The sequence below is a fragment of the Delphinus delphis genome, chromosome 2 (genome assembly GCF_949987515.2).
Source record: "Delphinus delphis chromosome 2, mDelDel1.2, whole genome shotgun sequence".
In the NCBI taxonomy this organism is placed as follows: domain Eukaryota; kingdom Metazoa; phylum Chordata; class Mammalia; order Artiodactyla; family Delphinidae; genus Delphinus; species Delphinus delphis.
The window spans coordinates 30,029,977-30,046,347 of NC_082684.1; the positions used below are offsets into that span (position 1 = coordinate 30,029,977).

General features: G+C 51.0%; 1 protein-coding gene across 3 annotated transcripts in view; it reads left to right on the plus strand.

Moving 5' to 3' along the window:
• DPF3 (double PHD fingers 3) overlaps window positions 1-16,371 on the plus strand; it is a 254,722-nt gene that overhangs the window by 116,431 nt on the left and 121,920 nt on the right. For all 3 annotated transcript variants that reach the window (XR_009518321.1, XR_009518320.1, XM_060004289.1), the window contains exon 3: window positions 6,368-6,475. Coding sequence is in view for 1 of the 3 variants with exons in the window: in XM_060004289.1 (XP_059860272.1) it covers window positions 6,368-6,475 (108 nt within the window). In the remaining 2 variants the exon portion in view is untranslated. The remainder of the gene's footprint in view (window positions 1-6,367; window positions 6,476-16,371) is intronic.

A 16,371-nucleotide genomic window follows, 5' to 3' on the forward strand; every position in this document is an offset into this window, starting at 1 on the left:
GGTTCACTGTCAAGTGACTTGGAAACAATTTGATCTTTTCTTATCTTGCTTTTAAGATTTGTTAGGTGGAACTGGAGCAGTGCTTAGCCTAGGGCTAATTATTCCTCATTAGTGAGGCAAGACCATTCTGTGTACCCTACCCAGTACTCCATGAATCATGAGACTTTCCCAGCATGCTTGTGGGAACAGACTATTCTCAGCCCCTTGTGCAAACCAGGCACACCTCTGTTCTTACAGGTGGTCCTTTCCTCTGCATTGAGTAGATTCCTTACAAGCATGCTCTCATCAGTACTGAGCTGAATACTTGAAGGGGACCCTTTGTGTATCTCCACAGTTCCTTCTCTGTGCCGCTTTCTTCTTTTTACTATTCTTTTCCTTGAATTCTAGTTACCTTGGTCTTCCCAGACTCTCAGCTCTTTCTCTTCAGTTCAGACTCAGGAAGTTGGCTGGGTTCTACCCATGTTCCTCCTCCTTGTGCTGCACTCTGGAAACTCTCTCAAGGAAGTAAGCCCAGGCAGTCATAGGACTCATCTTGTTCATTTCCAGTATCTCAGGGATCATGGTCCTTCATTGCCTGATGGCCAGTGTCTTGAAAACTCTTGTTTCATTTTTTTCTCTGTCTTGGCTTCAGGTGGGAAGGTAAATCTGGTCCTTGGTAAACCATTTTAGCTAGAAGCAGATGTTTGTTTTTATATTTTAATTTAATTTAATAATATAAAATATTTACATGGTTCTAAAGTCAAATCTACAAAGCATGGTATATTCAGAGAGAGCCTAGCTCTATTCTATCTCTGTTCTTTTACCCTGTTCCTTTCTTCTTTCTAAAGGCAACTTTCTCGTCTTCTTGTTACTATTATTCTGTTTTTATTTTCCCTGTAACTTCTTTAAAAAATTAATTTTTGGTTTATCTTTCCATTAAAAAACTCTATGCAAGCACACAACATATATGTATGTATATATATATGTGTATATCCCCATTTGTTAAAGAAATGATAGCTAGGCTACGCTTATGAGCTGTATGACCCTGCACCAGTTACTTAATCACTGCTTTCCTCACTATCCTCATCCTTTAAATGTCTCGTAGGCTTTTTGTCACAATGAGATAGCATTGAGTATAAGGTGCTAGCCTAGAGCAGAGTAAGAGCTCAGTAAATGTTAGCTACTGTTACTCTGTCAGCTTTTGAGTGTGATGGGACCAGTGAGGGTCTTGGGAACCTCTGGACCAAAAGAAGCAGGCAGCATTATGGATTTGAGGTCTACCTTGCCTGGGCAGTCCTGGCACAGGGGACACTGAAATTGAATCTTAGAGAGAAGCTTACAGGGAAGAATGGGAGGGGAGGCAGGAAAGGGATGGTTGGGGAGCCAGACAGAGAGCCACGCCGAGTGCTGTCACGTGGTGCCAAGTGCCCAGGACTCCAGACTTTCAGGGAAGAGAAGAGGCACTGTGGCCTGGGGTGGTTCAGGAATGCTCCACTGAAGAGGCGGTCCATGAGATCAGGGCAGCTCTTATATAAGCCAGGAGAAGAGAGGATGACAGAGCACTAGGAAATGACATGGCTATAAGTGCTTGGGAAATACATCTTCCCCACTCCTGAAGCCCTACCCGGGGCTTATCACTCATCCCTCCAACTCTGCAGTTGGTCCAAATTGGCATCCTCAGCCACAAACATTAATGGAGCACCTATTATGTGCTGGGCCCTGGGGAAATAAATATGAGTAAGATTTGATCTTGTTCGAAGTTCCTTATGTGGGAGTTTTTCAAACTACAGTTGTCTTGGTGAATCTCTATTATTCTGGTTCGGTAGGACTGGACTGGAACCAAGCTGCCATCTGCCCTTTTCGATAACTACTTCTGTAATTCTGATGCCCAGTCTTGGTGAAGAATCCCAGGCTCACGAGCAGGTGTAGTCACTGCCTCTTTCTTCCAACTCCCATTGCCCTCCATTTCTCCGTCCTCTCCGTAGGCTCTCCTTCAAACCCAAGCAGGTGGATGGGGTGGGTGGCTGGGATGCAGATGACACCTATTCACTCTTGGGACCGAGGGTGGACAAATTGGCATAAGTATATAACAGGAAGGTAGATTTTGATTCAAAATAAGGGCAAGGTGAGGCTCTTTATCACAGTAAGAGTTGGCCAACAGTCTGTCCTGTGAAGTAATGAGCTTTCTGTTGTGGGGAGCCTCGGGCCACCTGCCTGGGCTGCTGCAGGCAAAGCCCTTCTCTGGGTGGGCTTGAATGCCACCACTCAGCTCTGGTCCGGGGAAGAGGAAGCCATTCTGTTTCTTCTTTTCACATCTGTTCCCATCCCATTTCATCTTCTGAATTCTTAATGGCTCATGCTGTGTCTGTCAGAGATGCTCATACACTCAGGACCCACCTGCTGAACGTAGGCCACGCATATAACAAGTGATTTGCCTGGAGTCTGCCGACTGCACAGGCACCGAGCTCATCCTGCTGAATTTTCCTCTGAAGCCAGTTCTCCCACATCCAGTGTATGAGTTCCCATGTGGATGTGCGTGTGTGCATGTGCGTCCGTCATGCTTGTGCTTGCACCTAAGTGTACCTGGAGTTGCAGATCAAAGTGATAGCAAAGCAGTTTGCTCAGTGCGGTGTGTGAATGGAGGAGTTGCTGTGGCCTTGGTTAAGGGGAGGATTGGTCCCCCCTCTTGTCTACCGCCTCCCCCTTCCCCTCTTCCATATCCCCCCCTAGCCCCAGGCTCCCTCCTCCAGGTTAATTTCCCGGGCCCAGCTGTGCCTCTATCCTCCCCCTCCCCCCTCCTCTTCCTCCCTCCTCGTCCACCACACACATGGGCTTGAGTTACGTGCCTCCTGTTCTAATGAGATAAACAATATAACTCTCACGGGGCTCTGCTCATCCCTCTATAAGTGGAACTCCAGGGCTGAACGTGTTGGCCCTGTAAAGGCACCCTGGTGCCTGCCAGCCCAGGGAGGAGGGCAAGGAAGGGGGCGGGAGCCCTGAGAGAGTTCTTGGGGCCATTTGCTTGTTGATACGAGTTGAAGCAGACATCAAAGGGAGGCCTGTTTCCACCCTTGTGGCTAAAGGAGCAAAGAGCAGCCTTGTCATGTCACGTGGGCAGAGAGTCCAGGCTCGTCTAAGTCAGCTAATTCATGATAATTAATAACTGACATTTGTACAATGCTTCATGGTTATAAAGAGCTTCTTCTTGAATATGAGCTAATCCCCACGACAGTCCTTGTAAGGTAGGTATTATTACCGCCCTTATCTTACAGGCAAAGAGACAGGCTCAGATAGGTGTGGTGAGATTTCCAAGGTAGCAGGGAATGGGGGTATGAGGACTCGCCCTTGTCCTCTGCACTGTGGAGCTTCTCCAATCTACTAGAGAAAGTTAAAGAATGAAATAAAGACAATCCCTTCTTCTGGACATTCAAACTACTTACTAAAATGGACTCTCCTGGGAGAGTGGACCTGCAGCTACAAGCTGAGTGGCCCCAGGCAGCTGACCAACAAGTGTGGTGACCGCAGTCTCAGGGAGGGTGGAGGACTTGGACGAGCACTGACAGTTTTGACCTCTTGTCACTTAGACCTTTTGCGTATGCTGGTCTGGACCAGTTCCTTCTCACTAACCTGCTTTTGGTCAGGCTGGAAATACCATGAAGCAGCGCGTGGGGCAAGAAAGAGCCTAAGGCACAGAGGCTCCCGTCTTGGCATGGGTGGGGTGGGTTCTGTGCTCCGTTCAAGGGGTCCTTCCTGGACGGTTTGGATGTGGATGGAGGAGTCTCCTGGAGCCAGGAACAGCAGGGGCTAAGGGTCATTCACTTCCCACGTTTCTGAGGCTGGTTCAGTTCTGGTTGAATTTATTTGATAAGTATTTCTTGATATGCCCGCCAGGCACTGTGCTAAGCACTGGGGATACTTGAGGTGGACATGGCTCCTGCCACCCTGGATCCTATAAAACCAGTGGAGAGGACAGTCTAGGAAGCAGGCAGTTAATGACAGTGGCTTGGGAAAAATACAGGGAACCTTGGGAATCTACTGGAAAAACCATTAGACTAGTCTTGGTACATCAGAGAGGACATCCAGGCAGTAACTAGATGATGCTTAGACATCCAGAGGTTCTTTGTCAGCTATTGTAACAAGCTATAGAGTTCTTAAAAAGAAAAGAGTTGCTCAATTCCCCCACCCACCTACGTTTGGATTGGGTAGCTCTGGCATGGATTTGGGGCATTGGTGTTAATAAGAAGTTCTCCAGGTGATTTTGGCTTCAGCCTGGATTAAGAATTGCTAATCCAAGATAAGTGGGATTATGGGACCAGTTCTGGGATATGGAGCAGCAGGCCAGCCCTTGTACTTGGCCTTCTCTGGGATCCTGGGGAACACCAGCCCCAGAAGTGGCCAAAACATCTGGAAGGGACTCTGACTCAATGTACCCATTCAGGAATTATGGGGTGAGAGGTGACATAGCCCTGGAGTGAAACACACCAGAAACATCAAACTATTCCCAGTGATGCCTTCCCTCAAACAGAGGTCAAAAGTGGACCTCATATGGGAGCGAGACCAAGCTTATTTTTTGGATTCATTGTGTCTTCTATGAATCGGTCACAAGTCTGGTCCTCAGAGCTCAAGGCACTCAGAGCTTCAGGATCCTCCTACTGTGCAGAAGACCTTACAGTTATCAACAAAGTCAAGTATTAGAAGGACTCTAGGACATGATGAGCCCTTAGCTCATAACATCAGAGGTATCTCTGGAGCCTGTAGGCTCTATCACCCTTGATGGTTTCTAAGAATCACAGGGGGAAGGGTCAGAACCTCCAGCTTCTTCACAGCCTAGCAACCTGTGGGAGCAGCTGTGTGATTAAAAACGAAACTTAGCACATAGAAAGAATTGGAAAATTTTGTTTCCTTTAACTCTGGTCCTCTGCTTTGGACCCAAATCTATGCATGGGTAGAGATGACAAGTACAAATGAAAAATGAATGAATGGATGTGTAGCAATGAAACTTTTGTAGGTTTTTCTCTGAAAAATGCAAAAATGAAGCCGTTTTTTTCTCTTAACTTTTAAACCCCCCAAAATGGAAGACAGCAGATGGGAATAGGGTCCTGATGTTTTCTACTCATGGTCCTAGGTCTAGGAAGTGCCCCTCTCATAGGAGGCTGCCTGTCTCTAACAGCTGTCACATGCCATGTTTACTACAGAAGACCGAGTTGTGACTTCCATGAAAGTGAACTGGAACATATTCTTCCATTCACTCACTCACTCACTCACTCACTCATTCATTCATTCATTCATTCTGCAAATGTTTAGTTTGATTCTTCTCTGTGTCAGCCACAGTTCTGGTTCTGGGGATTGTGACCTGAACAAGACAAAGTTCCTGTCCTCACCAGGCTTTCACTCTAGCAGGGGTGGGTCAGTGGGCTTGCTGGTTCATTTTGGGGTGCATTGAGCAGTCTTTTTAATCTGCTAACCGCCTAACCAGTCTTCAGCCCTCTTCCTCTCCCCTCAGCCTCCACCCGCTGCCCTTTTCTCTGGGAACAAACCAGGGTCTAGTGCAGGGAGTCCACATTCCTCCAAGGCCTCTCTGGCTGCCCGCGAGAGTGTTGTCTGTTGAGCAGGAAGGCTCCTCATGGGGCGCTCGGCATGACAGATGCTGCTGCTGTGGAGCTGTCGTGTCAAAAGCCAAATCTCAGTGGTGATTCTTGTTGGGAGACCATGTGACACATGAGGCCAGCCGCTGAACTCCTGCCCATTTTTTTTTTGTAACGCCCAGGCTGGTGGGCAGGGCTGTACAGGGCTGCTGGCTATGCAGGCTTACATTCTGATGGAGGTGGCACAGGGATCCCTTTGGCTTCAGCGAGCTGCCAGCAGCTATCAGTGGGTGGATGAAGCCCACTTCTTCAGTGGGTAGGAGATCTAGCGCCTTGATCCTGTTTCCTTGAAATGTTTCCCAATCCAGGCTGTCCGTAGGTAGACAGAATGACTTCTGCTGCTCCCCCTTGAAGGGAACCTGCTTGGCCTGGACAGAGGGGCAGTTGATGGGCAGTAGCTGGATATGCACTGCCTTGGAAACACTGTGATGAGGGTAAATCTGGAAAAGTCCTTCTTGTGGTTTGGAGGTCCCTCTGATTTTCTTCCTAGGCCAAGAGAGCAGAACTGATTTTGGTCACAGTGATGGCTCATTTTGGCCTGTGTCTACTGAGGCAGCATGGTAGAGCAGACAGAGCAAGGGTCCTGGGGTCAGATGACCTAGATTCTGCCTGGGCTCTACCATCTACCAGCTGTGTGACCTTGACAAGTCACTTCACGTCTCTGGGCTTCACTTTCCTCACTGTGAATGAGAAGGTTAGATCCAGCCTGGAGCCTTTAATCTTTACACTGTCTCTGTCCACAGGCCTCGCCCCGGGCCAGCTATACACGTACCCTGCCCGCTGCTGGCGTAAGAAGAGACGATTGCACCCACCTGAGGATCCGAAGCTGCGGCTGCTGGAAATAAAACCTGGTCAGTGCCCTGTGGAGCTTGGCTGGGCCAGCGATGGGAGAGGTCGGGGGTGCTGGGCTGGCTGAGGACAAGGTTGCTCTGCCGCTTTGTCCATAGAGCTGAGTTTTCCAGGAGAGTGAACGTGCCTACATGGCGCTCTCAGGAATAAACACATCCACGTGGCCCCCAGCCTCACCAAGCTTCTCTCCCTCTAGGTGTTTCGGGCCTTCCCCTTCCTCTTGTCTTTCTCTTGCCACCCCAGGAGAGGAGAGCAAGCAGGCACAGTGTGGGAACAGGCCCAGGATGAATGACTTTCCCAACAGAGCTGAAGGAGCTGCAGCTCTTTTGGGCCAGGTGATACCTTCCCGTGGCTTCAAGTAAGGAAAACTTGTCCCAGGCTGTTTCAAAGGAGGACAGTGCACCATGTACCCTCTCCCACCCTTACTGGAAATGAGCTAATGGAGCATCTTACACGAGTGGGGCCAGTCACTAAAAATAGAACCCATCTTGGACATGGAAATGAGAGAGTTTGAGTTCAGAATTTGCCTCTAGGTGATGTTGATTCCTTTGTGGCTGTGCAGAAGGAATTGGTTAGTTTTCTTGACTACTGATCTGTTATTACACTTCTGAGCGGGTGGCAGTCTTCAGACCTTGCTGCAGCAAGGCCAAGTGATTGCCCTGGGTCCTTAGCTTTAAGGGAATGTCTGGTTTGGGGGATGCCAGAGCTGCGACATGACTCAGAGTGGTGGCAACCGTGCTGTTAAGTGGGGCAAAGGCAGAGCTGACATGCCCCCTCCCACTGTCACCAAACAACACAGGCCTGTCAAGGCCAGCTGCCTGGCAATGTTACCTCACTCCTGCCTTTTCACACTGGCTCCTTAGGCTGTGTTTTTTCTGCAAAATCCTACTTAACGGTTCTTCGGGATGCTTTCTCACAGTTCCCTTGTTAAGCATGCTTCAAGTTTTCACCCTAACTCACACTTCACTTGTGCAAAACTTTTATTTGTTAGGGGCGGGTGCTCCACCCAAGTTCTCAAATGGCCTTGCACAATTTACAGACCCTTGCAGACACTCCAGGGTGATGACTGGGGCTGTCCCAAACTCCCTGAGATGCAGGCTGTAGGAGAGCCAAGTCTCCTGGATCACGATTGTGAGCCACATGTGTCATTTTACATTTTCTAGTAGCCACATTTAAAAAAGGAAAAAGAAACAGGTGAAATTAATCTTAACAATAGATTCTATTTAACTTAACATATGACTAATATCATTTCAGCGTGTAATCAGTATAAAAATTATGAACGAGGTATTTTACTTTTTTTGGTATTGTTTTTTAATTCCATTGTGTATCTTTTAACACATTTCATTGCAAACTAGCCACATTTCAAGTGCTTGATTGCCACACATGGCTAGTGGTCCCCATATTAGCCAGAGTGGTTCTAGAATTATACTCAAAGTATAATCCAGGGCTTCCCTGGTGGCGCAGTGGTTGACAGTCCACCTGCTGATGCAGGGGACACAGGTTTGTGCCCTGGTCCAGGAAGATCCCACGTGCCGCGGAGCAGCTGGGCCCGTGAGCCATGGCCGCTGAGCCTGCGTGTCCAGAGCCTGTGCTCCGCAATGGGAGAGGCCACAACAGTGAGAGGCCCGTGTACCACAAAGAAAAAAAAAAAGGATAATCCAGTTAAGGATTACCTCATCACTCATCCGTGCCACTTCCAAGAGACCAGGACTCAGACCACTTTCAGATCTGGGACAACAAAGGAGGAAGCCCATACCTCCAAAATAAATTGTTCTTATTGACAATCGTTTATGTTTAATAAAGAAGCCGTAGATGGCATGGAGTCATGCCGTACTGACTTGTGGTCCGGCCACCTGTAAGTCTTCAAAACCAGTGTTTCTCAAACTTCAGTGTGCGTTCTGGGGATGCAGTCCTTGGGATCTGATAAAATGCAGATTCTAACTCAGCAGGTCTGGGGTGAGGACCAAGATTCTGCATCTCTACCAAGCTCCTAGGTGATGCCTGTGCTGCTGAGCTCCCCTTGACAGGCTCTAGAAATGCAGTTATGTCTATGATTCTTGGAGCCTCCCTTGGGCTCTACCATCAGTAGAGTTCTCAGAGGAGAGAGTTCCCCCGACTTGTGAGAGACTGGACACCGGCCTGGAGAGGAATTGTCTCAAGGCATGAGTTTCCTTCCACGTCAGACCTTTCTATGCATAATAAGGAGATGCCACAAGCAATTTGTCATGCCAGCACCCGGTTTGTCCCTCCTGTCTTCCTTTGCGTCCCTGCCTGAGTCCAGCCAGTGGCGGGCAGCTTTCAGCAACAAAGGCCAGGGTTAAACGTGGCTTCGACTTGTCCTTGACCCCAGGTCTTCAGAGCTAAGAGCTTTGTCAGGAAACCAGGTCAGGGCAAGGCGAGGGGGTGTCCACTCAGGAATCTGAGGGACCTCGGAGCAGGTCTGAGGGCAGGGCTGCAGAGCCCCCGCCCAGCACAGAGCTCATCTATGGCATCACAGGGTGGCGAGTGGGGAGCCCATCATGGCTGCTGTGAAGTCGTTTGTTCCTGGGCTAAACTTACACTGATGGAGTCCTCCCTAGGCCTGCAGTCCTCATCCCATCTCCCTCACTGTGAATATGCCATCCTGCCTATGTTTCTTTACTACTTGCTGAAAATAAAAATGTGTCTGTGTGTGGGTGGGATGAGGATGACAGCTGGGGCGAGCTCTTTGGAATTTGAAAGCATTCTCAATGTCCCTGGACCTATGTGTTTCTCACGCCTGACATCACCCCTCCGATCAGTCCTGAATAAACATCTTGCAAACCTCCCACTTGCCTGGGCATCTGAAGGACAACACACGCAACATCATTTCTCTCCGCTGACTGACAGCGGAGTTCAGCGTTCTCTGCAGCTTGCACCTGGCTGCAGAGGTGCGTGCAAGGTGTTTCAGGGCACAGCCATCACAACTCAGGCAACGCGAAGAGGGGCAGGAGCCTGCTGCCAGAGAGGGGCCTCCCCTGGACCGCTCCCCCAGGAATGGAGCTCTGCCCTTGCAAAGGGGAAGCTGAGCTGGCAGGAGACAAAGGTGGGTAGTGAATATCCACCAGAAGGCCCTGAAGCCGGGCAGATGTTGGGCAAAAGCCAGCTGATTAAAAAAGAGCCTTTAACTTCACTTTTTTTTTTTTGAATGAGGAAAAAGGGCTGGGAACAAACTTTTAACTTGTGTCCTTCTGGGTTAAATCCTCAGATAGTCTGCTTCGATCAGTTTAGCATCTTCTGACCCCAGACCTTTTGGTCCCTGTGGTCTGGAGCAGATTTTATCTTTGTTTTAGAGATTGGGAAACTGTGGCACTGAATTAGGAAGTTAATTTCCCAAGGGGCTGTCAGTGGTGAAGCCAAGGAAAAGAACCCTATGGGGGAACCTGTTGGAACTGGCGCCATGTTGCTCCAGGACTCAACACGCACATTCATCCTGGTGTCTCAGACCTGTAGGGCTCCCGGAATGTACCTGAGGCCTTGTGATGCCCTTCCGCTCCGGGACACTTAGGGAGCAGCCTGGCTCTTTGCCACCCTTGCCAAATTCCAAGGGTGATGGGAAGGAAGGCAGCCAGGAACAGGGTTCTGGTTCTTTCTCTTCGTTTTTTTTTGGCAGCCACCCAGTGACTGGGCATGAATGACCGGGACAATCACCACCCTACCACATGTTGGGGGAACGTGAACAGTCGGGCAGGGCCCCTCAGGGGATGGTAGGCTAGGGTACGGCCCCAAAGCAGAGGGTGCCATAGCTGGCCAACAAGCAAGTCTCAGGGGCCCTCGGAGGGGTGCCCCCCAAGGGGGCGGTCCAGGCAGAGGCCTGAGTCCCACCTGTGAGGGCAGCGGTGGAGAGGCCTGCTTTGCCTGCCTAGGGTGCTGTCCCTGCCGCACTGAACTGCCAGGACTCTACAGATGGGAGCAGGCTGTGGCCAACTTCCCCAGCTTTTGAAAATCCTGCATCTTAATTAGTTCCCTACTGCTTTTGTACATGGCCCACATTTTAATAATCTCCGGGCTTCTTCCACCGTTTTCTCTCTGATGTTCGGCGCGATTTCTCTTCTCCTCGAGGCAGTCCCGCCGACTCCTCCAGCACCCTCCCAGCCCGGGAACAACTTACGGAACGCTGCCAATGTGCCAAGCATGTGGCCTGAGATCGATGAGCCTGTCAGCTGGCTCCCTCTGCCCCCGCCTCCCCGTCTCCCGTGTGCGCCTCACAGGGATGAGCCAGGTGGGGTGGGCAAGACTGGGGGAGGCGGGGGCAGGGACCCGTGGAGCCCCCAGCCAGGTGTGAGCCAACGGACAGCGTGACCTTCCCCTGGCCCACAGAGGAGTCTGGCTGTGTCCTTCCAAGGGGGAAGGACGCTGAGCTCCCACCCCATATGTCAGTGCTTATCTGTCTCTGCGAGGGGGTTCCTTGAGCGTGGTATGGCGGGGAGAATGGATGCCTTCAAGTGCATCAGGGGGAAATGACCAGTCATTTATCTCTTTCCTGCAGTGTCAGAGCTGCAGCCATCCATCCTGGAGGCCGGCAACAGCAGCTTTTTCACAGCTCTTGTTGGCCTCGTGAGCTGGAGAGAGGTGGGCAGGCCACTCCGGCCCCTGCTTTGTGCCCTCCTGGCAGTCTGGGGGAAGGCGCTGGGTCCGGGGGACTGGGCCTGGGCCTATGACACTGCTCGAGTCTCGCAGGGCTCTGGGAGCCTGGGCTGGCCCAGGAAATGGGCGGCAGCTGGGAGTCGGCTGGGTGGCGGCGTGCACAGCTGCTGCAGAGTTTCCATGGCTGGGTTTTTCAGTTGGACCTGGGGGAACCATGTTTAGAGTGTAGGTTGTAAGGCTGTCGCCCTGTTACGCCAGGGCCTTTTCACTTGTATCTCTCCCTGCTGGAAGGCGCACATTTTGGGTGCAGAGGCCCACCCAATCCTTCATCTGTATCCCCAACACCCAGTACCGGACTTGGCACATGATAGGTGGACAGCAAAGATTTATTAAAGGGATGAAGGAAAGAAAAGTGCCTGGTGTCTGTTCCCAAGCTTGAAGAACATGGCTTAGCTCTCATCATGCCCATTGCACGGATGAGGGAGATTGAGTGGGAGAGGCGGAGCCTTCGGCCGCTGACCTGGCCTCCCCAACTAGCACCCAGCCTGGCCCGTGGGGCCTGTCCCAGCTTTGCCATCTTGCCTCTCTTTGGTTTTAGCCCATAGGGGCCTTCATTATGTCGAACAGCTGTGCTCTGCAGGAGACAAGCCCTCAAATAGGAATCACAAGGCCTGGGTTCAAGTCCAGACCTCTCCACCCACTGGCTGTGTGATTTTGGGCAGTCACCTAACCACTCTGGCCTTGATTCTTCATCTGAAATGCAGATCATGGCAGCTGCTCTGCTTGTTTCCCGGGGTTGTTCTGAGGGTCCAGTGGGAGGGTGGAGCTGGAGGACTTGGCACTGTGATGCCACCTCCACGCAGTGCTGCTAGGTGGGCCAAGGGGGCCTCAGCCGACCCTGTTCTGTCCCCAGCATGTGTTCATTGCAGGCAGCTCACTGCCCAGCTGGAAGAGTGTGTGCTGTCTGGCCAGAATGGGAACACAGTCTGCGTTAGAGTCTTTGTTTTTTTTTTTGCAGTACGCGGGCCTCTCACTGTTGTGGCCTCTCCCGTTGAGGAGCACAGGCTCCGGACACGCAGGCTCAGCGGCCATGGCTCACGGGCCCAGCCGCTCCGCAGCATGTGGGATCTTCCCGGACCGGGGCACGAACCCGTGTCCCCTGCATCGGCAGGCGGACTCTCAAACACTGTGCCACCAGGGAAGCCCTGCCTTAGAGTCTCTTAAAAGCCCGAGTCTAGTATCTTCTATCCTGAGGAGAAAAGACCTGGCGTCTGGCTGTGGGATCTACCTTTCCCAGAACCACAGCTTGCCCAAGCTCACCCCTTGTGTCCCAGAACTGAGTCCTCTCGCATACATTGTCCAGAGCACAGAGATAAACTTGGAAGGCTTCCTCTCTGTTTTACTAACGCCTGTTATCCCGTGGCGCTGGGCCAGGCCTGTCTGGCTGGGTCTTTTCTCTTGCCCTTGGCCTAGGCTGATCTGCCTTCTTCTCTGAGAACCGTTCCTCTGTGGACTTGCTCCGGTATGGCTCTGTACCTGTGCCCCTTGGCACTGGTCACCCAGCCTCCTTCACTGTGTGGGGATGCCCCCTGCTCAGGGGCTAGGGGCCTGCCCTCTGGCTGTATCTAGCAACCAGGACATAGGCACCATGAGGACAGGGCCCTCTCCTAAGCGCTGGCTCGTTGGCGGGGCTCCACACCTACTGCAGTCACTCCTAACTAGTCTCCTCACTCTGCCCTCACCTTCCTTCAGTTGACTTCACAGTGATCCTGTTAAAATATAGCCATCATCAACCTAAATGCCCACCAACAGACGGATGGCTAGAGAAGATGTGGTGCATATATATAATGGAATATTACTCAGCCATAAAAAGGAACAAAACTGGGTCATTTGTAGAGACGTGGATGGACCTAGAGACTGTCATACAGAGAGAAGGAAGTCAGAAAGAGAAAAACAAATATTGTATATTAACGCATATATGTGGAACCTAGGAAAATGTTACAGATGAACCAGTTTGCAAGGCAGAAATAGAGACACAGACATAGAGAGCAAACATACGGACACCAAGTGGGGAAAGCAGGCGGGGGGAGTAGTGGTGGTGGTGGGATGAATTGGGAGATTGGCTTGACATATATACACTAATATGTATAAAATAGATAACTAAGAAGAACCTGATGTATAAAAAAATAATAAAATAAAATTTAAAAAATATACATAGGCATCATAATGTCACCCTTTGCTTGAAACTACCAATGGCTTCAGAATTAGAAGTCAGCATTCTCGCAATGGCCTACACAGCCGTTCAGGCCCCAGAACTCTCTGAACTGGGCTCCTACCCTTTCCCTGGCTCACTGTGCTCTGGGCAGATAGGCCTCAGTTTCAGGGCCTTTGCGCGATGGCGCCTTTGCTTAGGACGTCCTTTCCTATTAGCCGCGTGGCCTCCTTCCTGCTCCTTCAGGCTCGTGCCTTCCTGGCCACATCTAAAAGTGGAACCGCCCTCCCATAACCCCCGATGCTCCAGCTTCCTCTCCTCTGCTCTGTCTCCAGAACATTGATTACCATCTGCCATACTGTGGGTCTTGCTTGTTTATGTCTTGTTTCTCCCCCACTAGAATATAACTTCTATGAGGGCAAGAATTTCTGTCTCTTGTTCACAGCTGTGTCCTTAGCACCTAGAACAGAGCCTGGTACATAGTAAGTGCTCAATGATTATTTGTAAAATGAATGAGTAGAGCAAGGCCTCTTCCACATGGTTCTGCTGTGATTTCCAAATCTGCAGCATGGACCCCCCTGGGATCGGAGCAGCATCTCGGCCTGTGAGCTGAGTCCCGTCCTCAGCCTCCTCTGTCCTCTTAACTGCTCCAGACTTGGCTTCCTCGCTTCCATTCCCCCTGGGCCCACGCCCAGTTGCAGGGAGCTGTGTCTCACCATGTCTGATGGTCTGAGAGCGTCAGAAGGTGAGGAGTTTTGCTGAGAAGTGCAAGGAGAAGGAGACTTTAGAAGGGGAAAGGGGGGGCTCACATGAATTGAGCATCGTCCCTGTGCAGACGCTGTATACCCATTATCTCATCTGGCCCTGTAAAAACACCGGGAAGTGGGCTTTGTTGTACAGGTGAGGAGATCAAGGCCAAGTGTGCAGTGTAGGGTACAAGAGCTGAGATTTCACCCCAGACAGCTTCTTGCACTTTCCAGCAATCTGTATTCCCTTGAATCATTTCACCACTCAGTCCATTCCCACCGTCCTTCCGCTCCCTCACCTTCCTGCTAAGTTGTATTGACGTGGTCTGCTGACCAGCCCAGTGGTGAGCTTCCTTTGATAGTGTGGGTGTTTTTCTGTGTCTCGGGGTGAGGGAATGCTTATCTATGCTGCCAACCTCTGGGTGCTGCTTCCAGGGGCCCATCATTGCGTGTTGGCTTAGGGGTGAGTGGGTAGGCACAGCAGAGAGTGGGGACCACAGGGCTCTTGGGGCCATGATCAGGCCTCCTGTTGTGTGCATATCTTGGGCTTCTAAAAGAAGCAGTAACGAGGGCCTGCAGGGTGCAGCCTGGGCGATGGGTCCTCATTGTGAACCTCATCTATTTTGAGCTTCATGAATCACAAAGCAGGGAGTCAAACGCAGCCAAGAAAATGGCACCCCTGAGGAATGCACAGATGGATTCCTGGGCCTGCCACCATCTCAGGAAATCAGGGCTTTGGTCCCCTCCAATCTCTTCGTCCGTAGGGTGAGAGATAACAATACCCCTCTCCTTCCCCGTGAGCCCGAGAGTCTGTTGGGCATAAATGAAAAAATGATTCCTAAGCTTCTTGCTCCTTGGTGTAAGCTGATGTATAAACCCACGGAAATGTGATGAGATTAACTCCTCAAAATAGTAAGTGGCCAGAAGAGAAAACCGCACATTTGTATTTTTAAAGAAAAACTAGCGTCAGGTGGAAAAAAAAATCTGAGCACTCATGATGTAGCAGGAGGATTGTCTGCCATTGTCTGTGGGGTTTCCACCTCCTTTGCACCATAACTCTATCTCCAGGCTCCTGCGTCAGAGAGCGCCCGTGATGGATGGACGGATGGATGTGCCTTGTCAGGGTGTTTCACCACGATTTCCCTGGGGGCAGTCTGTCTGTTGGCAGAGCACAGCCTCCCCAAAGATGGTATCTCTTGCAAACTCGACAGCTAACAGACAGCTCCTCTCTTTGTATATGTCCCCAAAGAAGAACTGTCTTAATCTGTTTTTTATATGGCATATTTTATTGTAATCCATATATGACTTGCAGGTTCCCAGTCCTCCATCCTGAGGCAAAAAATGCACGAGGAGTCAGAGGCTCCGTGAGCCTGTGACACCCAAGCGTTTGCATTTTTAAATGACCTGGGATTTAATTACTCACCGTGCTCCCATGTTGCACTTTCAGCCTCGTCTTGCCTGCATCCTGTTAATGAGCTCAGTGGTTCCAACAACCCAGTGGAAGCCTTGCATTTGGTGCATTGGGTGGCAGACTTGGAGCACCTGTGTCAAAAGCCTGTGGCTTTGATCTCCACCTGAGAGGATGGCTGCCCTGTCCACAGCCCTGGGGAGAAGCCATTGCTCTTCACTGGTGACTTTTTCTTTCTTTGTTTTGCTTTTATTTGTGCTTTCCTTTCCTCCCTCCCTCCCTCCCTCCCTTCCTTCCTTCCTTCCTTCCTTCCTTCCTTCCTCCCTCCCTCCCTTCCTCCCTCCCTCCCTTCCTTCCTTCCTCCCTTCCTCCCTTCCTCCCTTCCTCCCTCCCTCCCTTCCTTCCTTCCTCCCTCCCTTCCTCCCTCCCTCCCTTCCTTCCTCCCTCCCTTCCTTCCTTCCTTCCTTCCTTCCTTCCTTCCTCCCTCCCTTCCTCCCTCCCTCCCTTCCTTCCTTCCTCCCTTCCTCCCTTCCTCCCTTCCTCCCTTCCTTCCTCCCTCCCTTCCTTCCTTCCTCCCTCCCTTCCTCCCTCCCTCCCTTCCTTCCTCCCTCCCTTCCTTCCTTCCTTCCTTCCTTCCTTCCTTCCTCCCTCCCTTCCTCCCTCCCTCCCTTCCTTCCTTCCTCCCTTCCTCCCTTCCTTCCTTCCTTCCTCCCTCCCTCCCTCCCTCCCTCCCTTCCTCCCTTCCTTCCTTCCTTCCTCCCTCCCTTCCTCCCTCCTTCCCTCCCCCCCTCCCTTCCTTCCTTCCTTCCTTCCTTCCAAGACTTTCTATGCTTCAATCCTTGTTTGTCTGAGAGGTTTTTTCTTATTTGGAAACTGATTTGCTTCAGCTTGCACAGAAGCTGTCTCTGGTGTGATGGATCGTGCTGG